At 40.8% G+C, this 19159-nt stretch overlaps 4 protein-coding genes and 1 non-coding gene across 5 annotated transcripts; 4 read left to right on the forward strand and 1 right to left on the reverse strand.

Moving 5' to 3' along the window:
• Positions 1-3911: 3911 nt before the first annotated feature.
• LOC115363248 (histone H2B-like) lies at positions 3912-4626 on the forward strand. Its single transcript, XM_030057360.1, has one exon. The coding sequence runs from the start codon at positions 3923-3925 to the stop codon at positions 4295-4297; it is 375 nt and encodes a 124-aa protein (XP_029913220.1). The 5' UTR covers positions 3912-3922; the 3' UTR covers positions 4298-4626.
• A 446-nt stretch (positions 4627-5072) lies between these two features.
• Positions 5073-12278, forward strand: LOC115363273 (histone H3-like). Its single transcript, XM_030057384.1, has 2 exons — positions 5073-5425; positions 11437-12278. The coding sequence occupies exons 1-2, from the start codon at positions 5097-5099 to the stop codon at positions 11762-11764; spliced, it is 657 nt and encodes a 218-aa protein (XP_029913244.1). The 5' UTR covers positions 5073-5096; the 3' UTR covers positions 11765-12278.
• LOC115363244 (histone H2A) lies at positions 6348-6921 on the forward strand. Its single transcript, XM_030057356.1, has one exon. It carries the CDS (start codon positions 6384-6386, stop codon positions 6768-6770), a length of 387 nt encoding a protein of 128 aa, XP_029913216.1. The 5' UTR covers positions 6348-6383; the 3' UTR covers positions 6771-6921.
• Positions 8382-8453, reverse strand: trnaq-cug (transfer RNA glutamine (anticodon CUG)). The gene has a single exon. It is a non-coding gene; the product is annotated as a tRNA-Gln (tRNA).
• A 504-nt stretch (positions 12279-12782) lies between the features above and the next one.
• On the forward strand, positions 12783-13447 carry LOC115363255 (histone H2B 1/2-like). The gene has a single exon (XM_030057367.1). The coding sequence runs from the start codon at positions 12799-12801 to the stop codon at positions 13171-13173; it is 375 nt and encodes a 124-aa protein (XP_029913227.1). The 5' UTR covers positions 12783-12798; the 3' UTR covers positions 13174-13447.
• The last annotated feature ends 5712 nt before the right edge of the window (positions 13448-19159 follow it).

Below are 19159 nucleotides of genomic sequence, written 5' to 3' on the forward strand. Positions count from 1 at the left end.
GAACTGCACACAAAAAGGCCAGGCAATTTAAAACACAAGAAAAGTGCTAAATACTAAAATGACTGTGTATTAATTGCACGCTGCACTATTGCACTAGTATTTAACATTGTTCAACCGTGTAATGGAGGCTGGAACAAATGGAAATCTGAGGCGGTTTGTTTTACACTCTGGCATTTAGAAAACAGTGGATGTGTAGAGTCTGAAGACATTTTTGTCGCTTGTTTCATGACTGATTGATTGTATGGAGACTCTGTGGGCTAATGTTTTTTCATGCCAGTTATCTTCATGACTGTTTTGTGTGCGCTAACCGACCTGTTTTCCAGCTGTACTGTTAGTCAGCATGATCTGTGTGCCCCCCTGTGTGCATGGAATGTAAACAATTTCGGAAGCTGGTGCACTGTGAAGGGACCAAGGAGGGTAAAATGAAGGTGCGGGTCATGTTGCATCATACCACTGGGGTGCAACTGAGGGACTCAGACATTTTTTTTTTCTTTTTTTTTCTTAAAGGAAACTTAAGAACTATATTTTTAACCTAGCTTTTACTTAAGGTGACATGTCATTTGTTGGTTTTATTCACTTCATTCCTCTTATTTGTTGTTTTGCTTTTTTATGCCTTTGCACGTTTTTTTTTTTTTTTTTTTTTGGTCACATTTGGTCATGTGTAGGTCACTGGATGAAATATGCTGCATAAAAAAAAAACAAAAAACTATCAACTGATAAAAAAAAAAAAAAAAAAATCAGTTTTGTTCATTTGTTTACTGAAGTCTTATGTTTCTGTTTTGTTTGTGGTTAATGTTGCTTTGTTTTGCAGCACTTCAGCGACAAATGGCATAGGTTGGCAATTGATGGGGCATCATCCGCCAAAGGGCTTCATTATTTATTCAGTCAGTTTGTTTTTAATATATAAAACACTTTTCCATTCTTGTCACTCCAAATGAATGATAATCTGTTGTATGTAAAACTTAAACTGTCTAAATGTAAATGTGGGCCTATCCAATTAAACGTCTGCATTTGCCAAAATGTAATCTCTCCCAACCATGTCACACTTGTACACCTCGACCAGTTCAAATCCTTGATTGCTGATTATTTTACTCATAATTGTAACTGCTTTTAATTTTGCCCCTGTTTTATTCTGTTTTTATTTCCCTGTTTTATTCTGTTTTAATCCCTGTTTTATTCTGTTTTAATCCCTGTTTTATTCTGTTTTAATTCCTTATTTTATTCTGTTTTAACCCATGTTTTTATTCTGTTTTAATCCCTGTTTTATTCTATTTCCTGCTATTTGTATTGTAATTCTGTATTGTTTTTATGGTTGTTGTACATTCGGCATCATTGTAAATGAGGGCTTGCTCTCAATGATTCCCCGAATCCAAATAAAGGTTGAAGAATGAATTTAAGAGACATGGGCATTGCCAGAAATTTTTCACTGCAGTTGCTTAGTAGTTGCTATACAACTGTACGGAGTTGCTTGTCAAAACAGCTTCCCATCCTTAACTGTGATTGGCTGAGCTGCGTTCCATGCCGCTGTAAACCCATTGTAACCCACTGCATTCTGCAAAATATCCCCACGCCAGTGTAAACAGACATAGCGTTGCCTGGCAACCAACTACTCTGCACTCAACTTGAACGTTACATTTGGAATGATCACCATTTTTTATAACAATACTAAAAAAAATAAATAAATAAAAAAAAGAATAGCATTTTAGTTTTCAGCCTTGGGGTTGCTTTGCGGTTGCTGGGTCACATTTTGGTGCTGCTATAGCAACTGCAAGCAACCCCCTGGCTACGCGCTTGTTAAGAGACTATTGGACTATTGAAGGAAATCAAAGGAAAACAAAACAGGAAAAATGTAGTAATACACAAAATACAGAATTCTCAGTGCAAAATTAAACATTATTGCTGGTCCATTTTTTTGATTATACATGAAAATATAAATCTATTTTACTACAATGTTTGTTAAAAACACAAATGTAAGCAAGAAATAAAGCATTTCCTGCATGATCGCTTCCAGCATCTGATTAGATTTGATGCAAGATGATGCGGATCTTCTAGTTATAGCGAGCTGTGTTCCTGGCCAGCTCGAGGATCCAACCAGAACCTGCAGTCCGGCTCCAAGTGAACAGGTCTTGGCCTTCGTGTGAGCCTTGCTGCTCTTCAACTTCTCCTTTTGTTGTTAGGATGGAAAGAAAACAGGCTACAGTAGCTAAATACACAGAATATCCACTGAGTGTGTGAGGAGTGAACTCAGTTTGTATTTATTTTAATGTAATTGTAATTATATTATGTAACATCAGACAATAGATAAAAGTAGAAAGAAATGACTGAGAGCATTTTTTTATATATTTATTGTTATTTTTAAGGTGAATAAATAAATTCATACATACAGGGCCGCCCCTCCCTACACGCAGAATATGCAGCTGTGTAGGGCCTCACAATCAATGGGGGGGCCTCATTTTGCCCGCACGCCATGCCCGCGTACCGTCAATCAGTGGTCAGATGCACCGGTCCGACAATGCTGCAGGTGAGGAGAGAAATGGCTTCTAAGAGGCATTTTGAATCTGGAGCAACTAAGAGGAAAAAAAAAAAATCAAAACAAGAGGAAGAGTGGGTATGTCGCTCAAATAAATGTAAAACTTTGTGGCTCCCCATAAACACCTTAGCTGCTACTCATAATAATAAAGAAGAGAGATGACTGTAAGTCTCTGTCTAAAATGTGGCCTGGAGGTGACATTTTCCAGCAACCCTCTTACCATTTCTTGAATGTCCTGTTAATGCATTTGTCTGCATACACATAAGAGAGGTAAAGTGACCAGTTGGTGGTTGTATATTAGCTTAAGTTTATAGCCTATCAATCTATGCATCAATAAAGAAGATCAATTTAAGGCTACCTATTTTGTTAAAATTATTTCTTTAATTGATGATTATTTGTGACTCAGATTAATGTATTTATTCTAGTTTGAAGTTATTTTTTTAGTTGACTCATACAGTACTGCTTATTCCACTTTCAGTGCTTTGTTCTTACTAATAAAGCTTCTCAAGTTTAATGGAACGTCGTTATGCCGTCATTTTATTCCTATTATACATCTGGGATTGTGTGGTCGGTGGTTAGTGTCACGCCAAAAATCCAGTAATTTTTTATCCGTCCGGCAGGGTTGGGTGGTTTGGGGGGCCTCCAAATAAAATGCCACTTAGGACCCAATTTGGCCAGGGTCAGCCCTGCATACATACATACATACATACATAAAAATAGCATGGAGACACTTCTATCTTCTGTGGCCCTGGGCTCTGGAACAGTCTGCTTGTGAGTCCTAATGTGCTTATTGCCTTTTACTCATTTTGAACCACCATGAGATGAATAATACAATGATAAGTTACACATTTAACATCTCAGCAGTGGGGTTGTAATTAATTGTCCTTTTTGAATGTTCATGTAAAATGTATTTGATTAAAGTACTGAACCCCATGAAACCATCAGCTTTGTCTCTGTAACACAGCAGTCAAATGAATAAGAACAGACGTGGTTATAACCAGTAATGACCGCTGCAGATCCCTGTACTATCTACATTGACCAAATTTTGTCTTTTGAGATTCTAAATGAGTGGAAATGGTTGAAATATTAAAAACGTTGAGAAAGTTGTGTGAGTTCTTAACTGCTGCAACACATTTGGATGCACTGTTTTCAGAAATATCCTCATTTGTGAGGTTCAAATAAGTGTTAGTAAGGAGGACAGCGGTCGGCAGTCCGCACTGCTGGGGGAGGAGAGGGGACCTTCTGTCAACCACTGCAAACTAAGCAGCGCTCTGGAGCTCCGCTCAGCCAATCAAACACACGGAGCCGCACACTTACGGTGACGTCATCTAGCTCTATATAGCAGCAGCGGCGGCGGAGCACAGAGTTACTCGTTCAACAAGCAGCGTCAACATGCCTGAACCCGCCAAGTCCGCGCCCAAGAAGGGCTCCAAGAAAGCTGTGAGCAAGACCGCCGGCAAGAGCGGCAGGAAACGCCGCAGGCCCAGGAAGGAGAGCTACGCCATCTACGTGTACAAGGTGCTCAAGCAGGTGCACCCTGACACCGGCATCTCGTCCAAGGCCATGGGCATCATGAACTCGTTTGTCAGCGACATCTTTGAGCGCATCGCCGGCGAGGCGTCCCGCCTGGCTCACTACAACAAGCGCTCCACCATCACCTCCAGGGAGATCCAGACTGCTGTCCGCCTGTTGCTGCCCGGGGAGCTGGCCAAGCACGCCGTGTCCGAGGGCACCAAGGCCGTCACCAAGTACACCAGCTCCAAGTAAAACGAGCTGCTCCAGCTTTAACAACAAAGGCTCTTTTAAGAGCCACCCACTTCTACTGAGAGAGTCGATCTGTACTGTATTATCGTTGCAAAAACTGACATTATTTCAATGAAAATGTTTACTAAGGAAGCTACTATATTATGCTTCCTTTCTTCCTTTTTAAGATATATGGGTAGATTTCTGCTGTGCTATTTATTGGCTCATTTTTACTCAGGAGTTAACACTTGAAAGTATTACACGTGACATAAGGCAAACAGGAAATGAAATGCTCTCACATAATCAACTGACAGTGGAATTAGAAAAAGTAAAGCACAATAAAATCAAAATGAGTCACTGAAAAGTGTTTTTGCTTTCCCTTTGAGTCATTTCTTTTTTTATTTTTCCATGGTCTGATCATAGTTTAACAATTAGTATCGTGTTTATTTTAAAATACCCACACATTTATTTTAATTTCCCCCTGTGGTGGAAAATATTAAGAGGACATAGCCTTTAAATTGGTCAAATAACCTCATGAAAGTATTGTTATTCCAGAAGCATCGTGTGTTCAATAACTTCTCTAAAAGGGAGAAAAATACTTGTGAGAGACAGAGAGTTTGAAATGGGACAGGAGCTACAAGGAGGGAAAAATGGGCGCCTGGTTCAAACGGCCTTTCCTCCAATAGCATTTGTTGACGCACGCGCTATGCTCCTCACGCTCGGGCGTCAGCCCCGCCCCGCCGTTGTCTATATAAAGCCGCCAGGGAGCCAGAGCATGTATTGACTGTTCCGCTGAAAAGAGAGGAGTGTTTTAGTGTGAGCCATGGCCAGAACCAAGCAGACCGCCCGTAAATCCACCGGAGGCAAAGCCCCCAGGAAGCAGCTGGCCACCAAGGCGGCCAGGAAGAGCGCCCCGGCCACCGGCGGCGTCAAGAAGCCTCACCGCTACCGGCCCGGCACCGTGGCTCTCAGGGAGATCCGCCGCTACCAGAAATCCACCGAGCTGCTCATCCGCAAGCTGCCCTTCCAGCGCCTCGTCCGAGAGATCGCCCAGGACTTCAAGACCGACCTGCGCTTCCAGAGCTCGGCCGTCATGGCTCTGCAGGAGGCCAGCGAGGCTTACCTGGTCGGCCTCTTCGAGGACACCAACCTGTGCGCCATCCACGCCAAGAGGGTCACCATCATGCCCAAAGACATCCAGCTGGCCCGCCGCATCCGCGGAGAGAGGGCTTAGACTCACCGGCAACAACTCACGACCAAAGGCTCTTTTAAGAGCCACACACAGTTTTACTGAAGAGACGCAAATTCTTTTTTTTTTATTTTTTTTTCTTTAAATCTTGTTCAATTAGATTCAATTAGATATAAGTCGCTGCAAAACATAAAATTTAGAATCATAACCGTGGGGAAAATGTGTAACAACGAACCATAGCACAACATCTAAACATTATCTATTAACACCAGTGCTTGTAAATATAAAACCCAGAGCTTTATTATACAGCACACTGAAGAGGCGCTTATCCTGTAATGTTACACAGTAAACTGCAACTACATGAACACAGTTGCACACAGCGCCACATGTGTCACGAAAAAGGCAAGAACTGACAGGACACTAGAACATCAGGACCATAAGTTAATTTAATACAAAGTAACAAAGTAACGATTTAGTTATTAAGTATTTGTCTTCATGTACAAAACCACCACTGTTTCGTCCCACCAGTGAATGAGTAATGAGACTGACGGTGATGTCAAGCTGCTCGGTGGGAAAACAACACATGACTCCTGACCTGAGTGTTCATACAGCGTCTCCAAGAATGTTTGTATCTGATTTAGGACCAAAACAGAAAACTGGCCCAAATCAGAACTAAAGATCTCACCTTCCGTGTTTTTTTTTTTTTTTCACCTGGTTGTCTGAACGCTGCCACTGGGGTTTCATTTGGGACTTTATTTTACTCAAAATCCCCGGCAATGTGCAGAGGAAGTCTCCTCTGATTGGATGATGACACTGACGGTCACACGACCAATAGGAGGGCAGCTCGGCAGATATATAAACCAGGCTCTCAGCTGAAGGCTGCATCGTTCTTTGAGTCGCAAACCGAGAACAGCAACGACAATGTCTGGAAGAGGCAAAACCGGCGGCAAGGCTCGCGCCAAGGCCAAGACCCGTTCATCTCGTGCTGGTCTCCAGTTTCCTGTGGGCCGCGTGCACAGACTGCTACGCAAAGGCAACTACGCCGAGCGCGTGGGCGCCGGCGCGCCCGTCTACTTGGCGGCCGTGCTGGAGTATCTGACCGCTGAGATCCTCGAGCTGGCCGGAAACGCCGCCCGCGACAACAAGAAGACCCGCATCATCCCAAGGCACCTGCAGCTGGCCGTCCGCAACGACGAGGAGCTCAACAAACTGCTGGGCGGAGTCACCATCGCTCAGGGCGGCGTGCTGCCCAACATCCAGGCCGTGCTGCTGCCCAAGAAGACCGACAAGCCGGCCAAGGCCAAGTAGACCCATAGCCGACCTCAACACACACAAAGGCTCTTTTAAGAGCCACACACTTCTCACAAAGAGATTCCTGTCTACTTTGTTAATTTAATGTCAGACGTGTAAGCACAACTCAACCTAGAAACTCTATGATCTTTTAAATGAATGGAAAGCAAAAATGCTATGAATCACTATTTAAAGGTAAAAACGCTAACATTTTGTGGCCTATAAGTACCATTTTTACATGTTTTGTTTCAGCAGTTTATTGCAGTAGATATGTCGATGCACTTATTTTACATCAAGTGTTTAAATGGCTGTAAATTCTTTTGACTTGGATGGCTTCAACTCGAAGCCCTGCTGTTTTACTGTCTGCTTCTATACGTGAACAAATGATTTTTTTTTTATTAATATTGTACTCGTTTTATGTTTTTTTTTTTTTTTTTTTTTTTTTTTTAAAGAAAACTTGTTCTAACACAATTTTTTCATGATTGTTCCTGTCAGATGTGTTCTGACTGCTGAACACATTTCAGGTGTCAGTAGTCACACACACACTTCAGTGGATGATTTCAAAAACAAAATTCCACACAATGAAGATACCTTTATCCTCAGAACATACTACTCACAAAAAGTTAGGGATATTTGGCTTTTGGGTGAAATTTATGGAAAATGTAAAAAGTTCATGCTACAGTGATATTATATCATGAAAGTAGGGCATTTAAGTAGAAGCATACACTGGTGATTTCCTCATCTCAAACAATTTCTTGAAGCAAAAGCCAACAACAGTGGTGGATATACCACAACAAAAACTGTCAGTGTCAATAACTTGTCATGTGCCCTTGAGCATCAATTACAGCTTGACAGCGACGTCTCATGCTGTTCACAAGTCGACTTATTGTCTGCTGAGGCATGGCATCCCACTCTTCTTGAAGGGCGGCCCTCAGGACGTTGAGGTTCTGGGGTACAGAGCTCCGAGCCTCTACACGGCGACTCAGCTGATCCCATAGGTTTTCTATGGGATTCAGGTCTGGAGAAAGTGCAGGCCACTCCATCTGAGGTACCCCAGTCTCCAGCAGCCATTCCCTAATGATACGACCTTGATGAGCTGGAGCATCAAACACCTGATGTGAATTTTGCCGTTAAACTCCTTGTTAGAGAACAGCAACTTGTTTGAATCCTGTTTGAAGCCTCGCAATAGCAAGGTGCTGCTGATCAATTGTTAGGTGTCGTCTTGGTCTCATGATGTCAAAATGTGAACAGCATGATGAGGAGGACTGTTTAAATATCAATTCTAACTGAACCAGGAAATTTATTGGTCGATTCATGGATCAAACACCTGATGTGAATTTTGCCGTTAAGCTCCTTGTTAGAGAACAGCAACTTGTGCAAAAAGTACTGAAACATTGAACAGTTGGACATGTGCATTCAAAAGTTTACAGAAGGTCACATTAAGTTCACCTGTAAAGGTTAGAATGCATTTTAGGTTCATCCTGAAATTTCACCCAAAAGCCGAATATCCCTAACTTTTTGTGAGTAGTGTATATAGTTATGTATAGATAGGTAGATATCAATTATTATTAGTCCATTTATATTCAGTGACAACCTAAAGCACAGAAATTCAAACTTCTCCTTAAATTCAGGTTCCACCGAGATTTGAACTCGGATCGCTGGATTCAGAGTCCAGAGTGCTAACCATTACACCATGGAACCACAACACACACATACATGCGGCCTAAATACACATACTCTGTCATGCACACAAACACACACACACGAGCACCACCTCTCTGTCTGCAGAAACATCATGAGACAGTCTGAAGTTTATACTAGCAAATCAAATTGAGTTCATTTATTTATTGAAAACTTTTAAAAAACAACTAGAGGAGAAAAAAAGGACAAGTATGAGAGTTTACATGAAATCACAAAAGCATAACATCATTTGTATATCAACATCAGTCGAGTTTTGCTTTGATTTAGCTCTACTTGTTTATGAGGATGAAGTCAGGGGCCGTTGTCTCATCCTGTCCTGTTTCTTATAAACTTGTGGGCCTATGAAGCTTTTTGAGACTTGAAACAGGGATTTTGGCCTAAAATGAATATAAATTTGAAACTGGTGATGACATGGTGGGCGTGGTCACTTCAGAGATCCAAACATGGCTTTAAAATTGTTGTATTACATGCATTAAAAAGACACTGTATGGTAAATAAATAAATAACTTTTTTGTTGTTGTTTTTGTGAAGATCTAAACGTGTGTGAAGGCATGCTGTGATTACCTGGTTGACACACAGTCTGAAAGCATCAAACCTTAACACTGACAATTAATGACAACAATTTGTCTTGAATTTATACACTGAGGATGCAGCTGCTGAATGTGAGAAAAGTGCATTTGAAAAGTCAAAACATTAAATTTGGTGTAGTGTTACCAAAAGATAAAAAGCAGGAGGAGCAGCTGGAGCGACTTCTGCCATTTTCCTCTCATGTCTCATTCCTCTTCTCACACACACGCACACTCTCACACACACACACACACACACACACACACACACACACACACAGTAAAGGCACTATGTAAAAAGGACCATCACAGAACTGATATTTGTACTGGGAGTTTAATGACTATATTGTGTTTTAAATAAGTGTTTAATCTTTCTTTTTGTCCCTTTGCCAACATCCAAAACACCTTCATGACGACATCATGACACCCCAGACAAAACACACTGACTCAGTCATTCCATGTGAAATGAAATAGAAATTATACTTAAATGGAAGAAATTAACCTTACTGTTTGCACCCAAAACAGATACTTTAATCTGGTAGGGTTCATACAACATTCAGTGTATTTAGGACCCAACATCTGATTTGTTCCTGCTCCCTCATATTATCACTAAGTGCATGAGGAATCCACATAAATGGTCAACATACAATCACAGAAGCACAAAATCCACACTAGTGACCACAGCGCAATATGAATTCTCTGTGTTTGACAAGTGGAACCAGGTTGGGTACTGAAAATACAGAAATAGCTCCATCTGGTGGATGAAACCAGGCACCACCACACTGTCAGCCAACACAACTTCAGGGATCAATCTATTATACAGAAGAAGGCAATCACCAGATTCACTGAAAACATATCAGGATGTAGAATAGGAAAGCTTGTTATGTCTTCAACGATAAATGTTATATTGTTATTGGTATTGTTGATAATGTTATGAACAAACCTTAAGCAGAGGTAAAACTCCTCGGCCAAACTTCATCCCACTTTGTCAAACAGGTGAGAACAGATGTTATATATTGGGTGTGGTGGTGTTTGGCTCATGTAGGGTTGGGGGTTTGATTTGGATTTCGCACATCTGAATCCTTAACAAGACAAACTTTGGTCCAGGCCAGATGTTGGATGTGTTACTTTGCTTCACCGGTAATGTCAGATCATGTACATTAGCATAAAAAAAAACACTACCATTTCCAATTTGTCTTATTTGCAATATTCTGTTCTGGGTTTACAATGAGAAATCAAGAAATATTCTGGTTCAATGGTCTGGGTTATTTTTTTTTATTTTTTTTTAACATTTGATTTTATATCCCTACTGTACATGCTGACATTTACATCACCAGGAATGTATTTAAGTCATATTGCTTAAAATTTAAACCAGAAGCACCTGGATGAATTTAACAAGCTGCACCCAACCAAAGGCAATAAATGTGTGTTAATGTACGGTCAGTGTCCACAATATTAGGTCCACCTGCACAATACAGTACAATCACTGGTAGTGTTTCCTTTTCTGCTGCCTATAATGCTCAGCTTTTCTTGTTGTCACAGTAATAGAGGTGTTCATTCACTTCTATGTTTGGCATTGAGTTCAAAGTTAGTGCTGCTGTTGGACTGGACTACTTTTTATTGAGAGCTGTTTCCAATATTCTGTCCCACCTCATCTATATAAGCAAGGAGACAAAAAAGGAAACATCTCTCAATGTCATGTCGTCCAGTACAAGGACTCTGCAAACTACAACCTCAATAATAAACAAATAATTAAATTTACACATTCTCCACCATGTCAACAAAAACTGAACATTTTAAACTTTGTTAAAAGGTAGAACTTATGGCAGAGCTGCTGACCTGACCTGCATCAGACTGGACAGGTGGAGCTGATCAAGTGACACTGAATGTGTGTTCACTCTGTTGTTGATTCCACACACAACACTGCCTTGTTAGCCAAAGTGCAGGAAACACCTCACATCATTATTAATTTCTCACTACTGGATTAATTATTTATTACATGGACTTCTGTTCCTATTTTGCTGTTGTAGCGACTTAGACAAGACATAACTTGTGCCTTAACTCTGCTGACATACATGTAACTTACATATTGAATAAAGGGCTAATTTGTAAAATACCTCTTAATTTTTAATGTGGCTCTACCTGAACTTTATTTTGATACTTTCATACTTATGGCACGAGACAGTACACCAAACTATGTAGAAAGCATCAGCTATAACAAATGATATTCAATGTTCGTGTCCTCACTTTTATTTTGAAGGCAAAGTCGTCAAACCGTAACAGAGGTGGCGGAAGGCTGCAGAGTTTGGCGCCGCCCAGCGCAGCGCGAGCCCTCTGTCTTCACTTACGTCCGCAAACAAGATTGAAAAGCAGGAGCCTCGCTCTGCGGGTTCGTCAGTTTCTTCTTACTCTTGAAGATTCACGGAAATCATTATGTCTGGACGTGGCAAAGGAGGCAAAGGTCTGGGGAAAGGAGGCGCTAAGCGTCATCGTAAAGTTCTCCGCGATAACATCCAGGGTATCACCAAGCCCGCCATCCGCCGTCTGGCTCGCCGCGGCGGAGTCAAGCGCATTTCTGGCCTCATCTACGAAGAGACCCGCGGGGTGCTTAAGGTCTTCCTGGAGAACGTCATCCGCGATGCCGTCACCTACACCGAGCACGCCAAGAGGAAGACTGTCACCGCCATGGATGTGGTCTACGCTCTCAAGAGGCAGGGACGCACTCTCTATGGCTTCGGAGGCTAAACACCAACAACGACCATCACAACAACACAAAGGCTCTTTTAAGAGCCACCCACAACGCACTCAAGAGCTCGTTCTTAAGGCTTTAATGTTATACAGTCACAGTAACTGTTACTTAGTATTAAGGAACTTAAATATTTTGTGTAGATAGTAAGCATTATCATGTGAGCTGTAATCATCACTTAATAAAACAATTACACAACTGATTGTTTTCAATAAACAATACAATTAAGAAATGAAAACTCAAAATTTTAAATGTACTGAATCCCATGAGACCAGCAGCTATGTCTGTAACTTAGCAGTCATAAACTCAAGAGCAGGCGCAGTTAAAACAAATGGTATCACTACAGATCCCTGTACCATCTAAACTGACCATATTTTGACTTTTGAGCTCATAAATTAATGACTACGCCCAGAGGAAATGGTTGAAACCTGAAGCGGAGCTACGGGTGGGCCTGGATGGGCGTAGGCCCACCCAGATTGACAGCTTGCCCACCCTATCAGATTCAAGACCAAAAAAGAACTAACTAAATAAATAAATGTTTTAATGTCCTTTTTCCAACGTTTATTTTATGCTCGTTTACAACCTCTCGGCTCGTTTACCGAGAGGGTTTTTTTTTTCTTTTATCATATCATTTTATACTTGTCTATCTAAAAAAATAAACAAAATGAAATAAAGTTTTTTAGGCCCACCCATTAGCCATGTTCTGTATCCGCCACTGGTTGAAACATTGAAATTTTGAAAAATGTACTGTGAGTTGTTAACTGCTGCTACACATTTGGATGCACTGGTTTCAGAAATAGCCTCATTTGTGAGGCTCAAATAAGTGTTTGTAGGGAGGACGGCGGTCGTCAGTCAGCTCTGCTGGGGGAGGAGAGGGGACCTGCTGTCAGCCACTGCAAACTAAGCAGCGCTCTGAAGCTCCGCTCAGCCAATCAAACACACGGAGCCGCGCACTGACGGTGACGTCAGCTCGCTCTATATAAAAGCAGCAGCGGCGGAGCACAGAGTTACTTGTTCAACAAGCAACGTCAACATGCCTGAACCCGCCAAGCCTGCCCCGAAGAAGGGCTCCAAGAAAGCCGTGAGCAAGACCGCCGGTAAGAGCGGCAGGAAGCGCCGCAGGCCCAGGAAGGAGAGCTACGCCATCTACGTCTACAAGGTGCTCAAACAGGTGCACCCAGACACCGGCATCTCGTCCAAGGCCATGGGCATCATGAACTCGTTCGTCAATGATATCTTCGAGCGCATCGCCGGCGAGGCATCCCGCCTGGCTCACTACAACAAGCGCTCCACCATCACCTCCAGGGAGATCCAGACCGCCGTCCGCTTGCTGCTGCCCGGGGAGCTGGCCAAGCACGCCGTGTCCGAGGGCACCAAGGCCGTCACCAAGTACACCAGCTCCAAGTAAAACCAAGCTACTCCAGCTTCAACAACTCAAAGGCTCTTTTAAGAGCCACTCACTTTTTTTGAGAGGGTGAATCTTACATTTTCAAGTCTAATGTGTAATGCACTTAAAGTTTGTATAAGTAACATTTATCACATGAATACGCTTATAAAGTAACTACGATTTAAAAACTCTTCCTCTAACTTCACAAGTATATGGGTAGATCTGTACTATGTCTTTCTTGATTTGATTATCAACTATTTTGACAGACTTAACACTAGGAAGTTTTACACGTGATATAAAGCAGAAAAGACATGAAATGCCCAGACATAATCAACTATCACTTTAAAAATAAGCAAATAAGCAAAGTTCTCAAGTTTTGTTCATCTTTCAAATGAATCACATTGAAGAGAGTCCTGTGTGCCCTTCCCTAATTGAGTCATTTTTCTTTGTGTATGTTTCCATAGTCTGATCAGTTTCACAATTCAGATCATCTTTTATTTTAGTTTCTCACTGTGGAGAGAAATGTTAAAATAGGTCATGATGTTTAAAATGATCACATATCTTAATGAAAATATGGTTATTCCAGAACTCTCGTGTGTTTAACAACGTCAACAAAAAGGAGAGAAATACCTATGAGAGAAAGAGAATTTGAAATGGGATAGGAGTTACAAGGAGGGAAAAATGGGCACCTATTTCGAATGGCCTTTTTGAGGCACAGGCGTCAGCGCCGCCCCGCCATTGTCTATATAAAGCCGCCAGGGAGCCGGAGCCTGTATTGACTGTTCCGCTGAAAAGTCTCCTGAGAAGGAGACTGTTTAAGTGTGAGCCATGGCCCGAACTGAGCAGACTGCCCGCAAGTCCACCGGAGGCAAAACCCTCCACCCTAAAAGTGAACCCCTGCTCTTTTGTACTATCAAACACATTTCGTTAAAAGGTTAAAACGGATGCATTTACTTCCGTTAGTTGCTACTATCAGGAGTGTGCTGACTGTTGAACACATTTCAATAGTCAGCACAGAGTCCAGAGTGCTAACCGTTAGACCATGGAATCATAACATATTCACATTTATGGCCTATATACACACTCTTTCTCATGCACACACACATTTGCACAAATTAACACCACCTCTCTGTAAGCAGAAACATTATGAGACAGTCTGAAGTTTATACTATCAAATTGAGTTGTTTTTTTTTTTTTTATAGAAAATTTAAAACAACTGGAGGAGACAAAAATGTAAACTATGCATCAAAAAAGTATTATAAATTACATGATCTCACAAAAGCATAAAAACATTAGTACATAAAAACCAGGCTAGTTAGGGGCCAGGCAGCCTGATCTGCCAGGACCATCTTGTATTTCTGCGTGCTCTTCTTTCTTCTTTCTTTCTTCTGAGGAAATCCGACTTCCCATGCGCAAAAAAATCACCAAATTTTGCACAAAGGTCCAGTCCCATGCCAGATTGCCTCAGCTGCAGACAAGCAAGCCTCTAAATTTCCAAACTTTGAAAATCCATAACAAATCAATCATATCTGCTATAGCTTTGCAAAATGTTTTTTTTTTTTTGTTTGTTTGTTTGTTTGTTTGTTTGTTTAAAAAAAAATTAACTTAATTAAAATTAATACTTATTAAACCTATCCCCTCCCACAATTTTTGAGCCTACAGTACATCAAAATGTTTGACTGTAAACGGTACTGTAAACATACACTTGCAAATTCTTGCTAAATAAATCTTTAGTGTTCATGAAAAATATTGACAAAGTTTTGGAGTCATGGTAGATGATGTGTGGCAAATTTCAGAATTTTAGCTCAAAAACTCAAAAAAAAAAAAAAAAAAAAACTCAATTTTTGACAGCATTTTGAATTTTGCTCTCATGTGAACAATTGGAGTCAATGCAAGAATGGCCTTTTTAAACATCAGTCACTTATGGAGCATATCAATCATTGTTGACAACAAATTACCAACATCTCCATGCTGTCTAGATGCAATATGTGTATTTTCAGATTTTTGTCTTGATGACTGATTTTTTACAGTGGTTTGAAATCAGCCTTTCCATGCATAGGCGGTTGCTATCATGTGACTGGCTTAGTCAATTTATGAAGCCTCACATGAACTGACAACTGCCAATGAGCTCAGTGAGATAGAGCGTTGTCCTTCATGCCAGAAATTATGAGTTCAAGCCACAACTGATGCAAAATGCACATTAAAATACCACCTTTCTTTTCATCTTCCTATTCTGCACTTGTTGGTCAGAATTGCCTAAAATTGCCCGGCCCCTACCACTGATGGGCAGCAGCTATAATTTTGCTCTGGTTTGCTTGACTTGCATTTGAGGATGAGGTCAGGGGCCGTTGTCTCATCCTGTTTTATTTGTTATAAACTTGTGGGATTATGAATGACCATTAATGACTGTAGTTTGACTAGAATATATACAGTGCTGCTGTAGCTACTGATAATGAAAAATGTGCATGTGGAAAAAAAGAGGCTTCTGAAAGGTAATGACCATAAATCAACACATTAAATGTGGTATTTGTGAAACCTCGGGTAAGCTTGATGAGATGAAGTCTTCTTCTAGTTCGGGGCCTTTTTAGTTGCTGGTTTCTTTGCAGCTAAAAAGGCCCCAAAGTTTGCGTTAAAGAGCTCTTTTTGAGAATAGGTGTGTGGCTATAATTTGACTGTAATGTATGTGCGTAAGTGTGGTGTATTATGCATAAATCAAGATGTGAAATTAATCATTAGTGAGACCTCAGGTAATTTTACTGAAAGATTAAAAAAAAAAAAAAAAAAAACACGTTTCATGTTACACAACTTCACTCATTCAGTCAGAATTTTTTTGATTTTCAAGATAAAATGTGGATCGGTCCGTTTCAAAATGGAGACGTTCAACTGCATTAAACTACAGTTAAAAAAAAAAAAAAAATGAAATAACTAGTATTAAAACCTCACAACATGGCCATTCAAACTGTCTTTTTTAGGTAGTAGGTAGTCACCCATTTCCTTTGAGGTGATTGGACTATTTAGACTTCCATAAAAATACTGCAAGTCAACTATTTGATGGATTACAATAAAAAAAAAAAAAAAAAAAAAAGACGTTGTCAGAGATGTGTGCTTGTATCTTTAGCCCTATCCTGACACTGGCCCACTTATAAAAAGTTGTGCACTTTTATGTTATTGAACATGCTGTTGGAAGGTCAAAGGGAGGTGGAAGTGCCTTCGTAAAGGAAATGACTGCAGTGTAAATGCAGGACATGACCGAGACATGCTGTACCAGGGACCAAACGTCCATATACACTGGGGGGGACAAGTCCCCCCCAATGTTCAGGCACTCCAAAAATGTCCCCCCCAATATTGCTGGAATATATTAGCAATTCAATAGCAAATTCAATATATGCCCCCCCCCCAGTGTTGAAATGGTGGTTTTGGCCCTGTGCTGTACACTGCACAACCTGAATTCTTACCAGAGTGGAGGGAGCGGGTAACCTGGCATCTTCAGTAATGTCAGTGGTAATGACAGTGATAGGTCTGATGTAAGAGATGCTTGCAACAATAGAGTATTCATGAATAGTGTTCAACTGAAAGAGGTTCATTGTGAAAAAGATGGGAAGAGGGATTTGGGAGATATCTATTTTCACTTTAGGGCACTTGAGAGCCTGATTACTACCAAGCTGAGGCATTTTATTTACACTGTACTTATTTTACCTACACAATAGTTTATGTTGTACTTGCAGATGAGGACCCTTTCACATGCCTGTTGACACGTAAGAAGTGCCCATCACTGCAGACAAAGCTCTCCACAGCAAACAAAGGGTGTGGACCTGTTTCCCTAAAGTGGCCATCACCCCAAACTGTAGAATGTAAACAATATTTACATACACCTATTTACATGCCCATCACCCAAACAAAAAGCTGAACTGAGTTTGTGAATGGGGGCTATTCTATCTCATACAGCTGATTGGTTGGTGAAAGGAGGACTTTGTTCTCCAAACAAAAAGGCAAACAATAAAATGCAGTGCTCACCATAGAAAGCAAAATAGGTGTGGCTAAAACTATTTACAAGTATGTGCATAAAGGGAAAACATTATACTAACCGTATTAATATAATAATATGTAATATAATATTATGGTAATGTAAGAGCCACTAACACAGAATAATATTTGATGGAGTGTTTTTTGAAATGTGTGGTTTGAGCAACATGTTCTGACTATATTTACATTTATATTTGTATTCATGCAGCAGTTGAATGATGACATGCGGGGAGTTTATGGTTACATTGGGATTTTTTGTGTTTTGATGCTGAGTGCATTGAATTATGTTTTCTTGTTGCTTTGCGACAGTTGGTTTTGCTTTACAGCAGTTTTGCCACGGGTGCGGCGGGTTGCTGAGGTATAGGCAAGCATGGATTGCAACAAGTTTTTGACCGTCGTCACAGTCTTAAAAGGTTTTTAGTGACAGATGCTGTATGGTCGTATTTATTTTCCTTTTGCCAGTGGAAAATGTTTTTTTTGTTTGTAACTGTGGAAAATGTTCACCATGTCGATATTGGATCAGGCTTGTGTGGATTAAAATTCATTTTTTGGAACTTTTTCCCTGGCTCCTGTGGACTTCGTATGGACTTGTGAGTACATTGGGTGTCACAAGAAAATAGATAATAGACTGAACACGAGTCAAAACATCAACAGCTTGCTTATTAACCCTCCTGTTATGTTCAAATTTGACTAACATCCCTTATGTTTGGGGTCAATTTGACCCCAGCAGTTTAAACCTCAACAAAATTATTATAATTAAAATTGTTACCAAAATTTTTGTGTCAGGTACTTTAGGTTTCTTTGTTGACTACCTAAATAGTCCTTTAAATAAAACATAACTCTCCCCCACCCCCACCTATACATCCAGTTTTCCTATTATGCGACTATGGAAAAATATGCAAATCACCATAAAATCTCACTGATTGACCTAAAATTGGAAATAAATATATTTTTGGTGTTTTAATGGTTTTATATTATTTCTAAGAACAGATTTTTGTTATCTATAATAACAATTTCTATTATCAAGGATAGTAACATGTCTTATGTTCGGGGTCAATTTGACCACAGGAAAAAGAAACACAGCTTCTGAGTGAGTAACCCAATGTAGACCTGCAAATGGGTCACATCCAAGTCTTTCCAGCTGTCCCCACACACACACCTCCCCTCTAAGTTTGTCATCACAAGTATATCCCCACCTGATGGTGTTACAAAGAGCTCAAATGCTGATTTTATGTCTTGAACATGGCTGACAGCGTATCTGCTGGGGCCTGGAACCATTTTGATGACACTAGCAGCACTGAGTCTACCCTGTTGTTCATGTGGGGAGAGGGACCATGATACCTCTCCATTTTTGGAAGGTAACGTGTCTGCTGGAGGGTGAGAGACAACAGGAGGGTCAACACTGAGGGTTTCATTCTCATCATAGGAGGATGCCTCATAACCAGGGTCCTCCTCAACATGATCCTCTGTCTCAGACACATTCTCCTCTGTGTCACTTTCACTGTCAAAGAGCTGTGACAAAACCTCACTGGCAGAAAACCTTTGCTTCACGTTCATATTCAACTGAGAGAGAGCATAAAGTGAGAGTACACAGCGCAACAAGAGAAATGATTTAGAAGGCTGCTGTGAAAGCTTCTATATGTTTGCTCCTGCCCCATGTGGTGGGAACTATCAATGTCCTTGTGGGAACCATATTTCCCCACCCTCACAGCACGGGAAATATCGAAGTTCTTGTAGGTATTATGTTTTCCCCTCCCCAATATCTCCCCCCATATCCCCCATATGAGTGGTTCCCATACTACTTCAGGTATGGTTATGTTAGCTTAGGGCCCTAAGCAGAGGGAAGTTTTTTGAAGATTATCCAATTGCATGTTATAGTGAACTCAATATCATCCAAAAAAAAACCCAAAAATGTGTGTAAAACGGTGTTTTTACAGCTAAAACAGCCTGGGGTCAAATTGACCCCAAACACCACCGATGTGTA

Source organism: Myripristis murdjan, chromosome 8 (assembly GCF_902150065.1).
Source record: "Myripristis murdjan chromosome 8, fMyrMur1.1, whole genome shotgun sequence".
NCBI classification, from domain to species: Eukaryota; Metazoa; Chordata; class Actinopteri; order Holocentriformes; family Holocentridae; genus Myripristis; species Myripristis murdjan.

Bases quoted from the DNA above. Each gene is read 5' to 3' on its own strand.
- LOC115363255 (XM_030057367.1), top strand. From the start codon at position 12,799: ATGCCTGAACCCGCCAAGCCTGCCCCGAAGAAGGGCTCCAAGAAAGCC.
- LOC115363248 (XM_030057360.1), top strand. From the start codon at position 3,923: ATGCCTGAACCCGCCAAGTCCGCGCCCAAGAAGGGCTCCAAGAAAGCT.
- LOC115363244 (XM_030057356.1), top strand. From the start codon at position 6,384: ATGTCTGGAAGAGGCAAAACCGGCGGCAAGGCTCGCGCCAAGGCCAAG.
- LOC115363273 (XM_030057384.1), top strand. From the start codon at position 5,097: ATGGCCAGAACCAAGCAGACCGCCCGTAAATCCACCGGAGGCAAAGCC. The intron at 5,426-11,436 runs GTGCGCCATCCA...TTACTCTTGAAG, and splicing joins CTCTTCGAGGACACCAACCT to ATTCACGGAAATCATTATGT.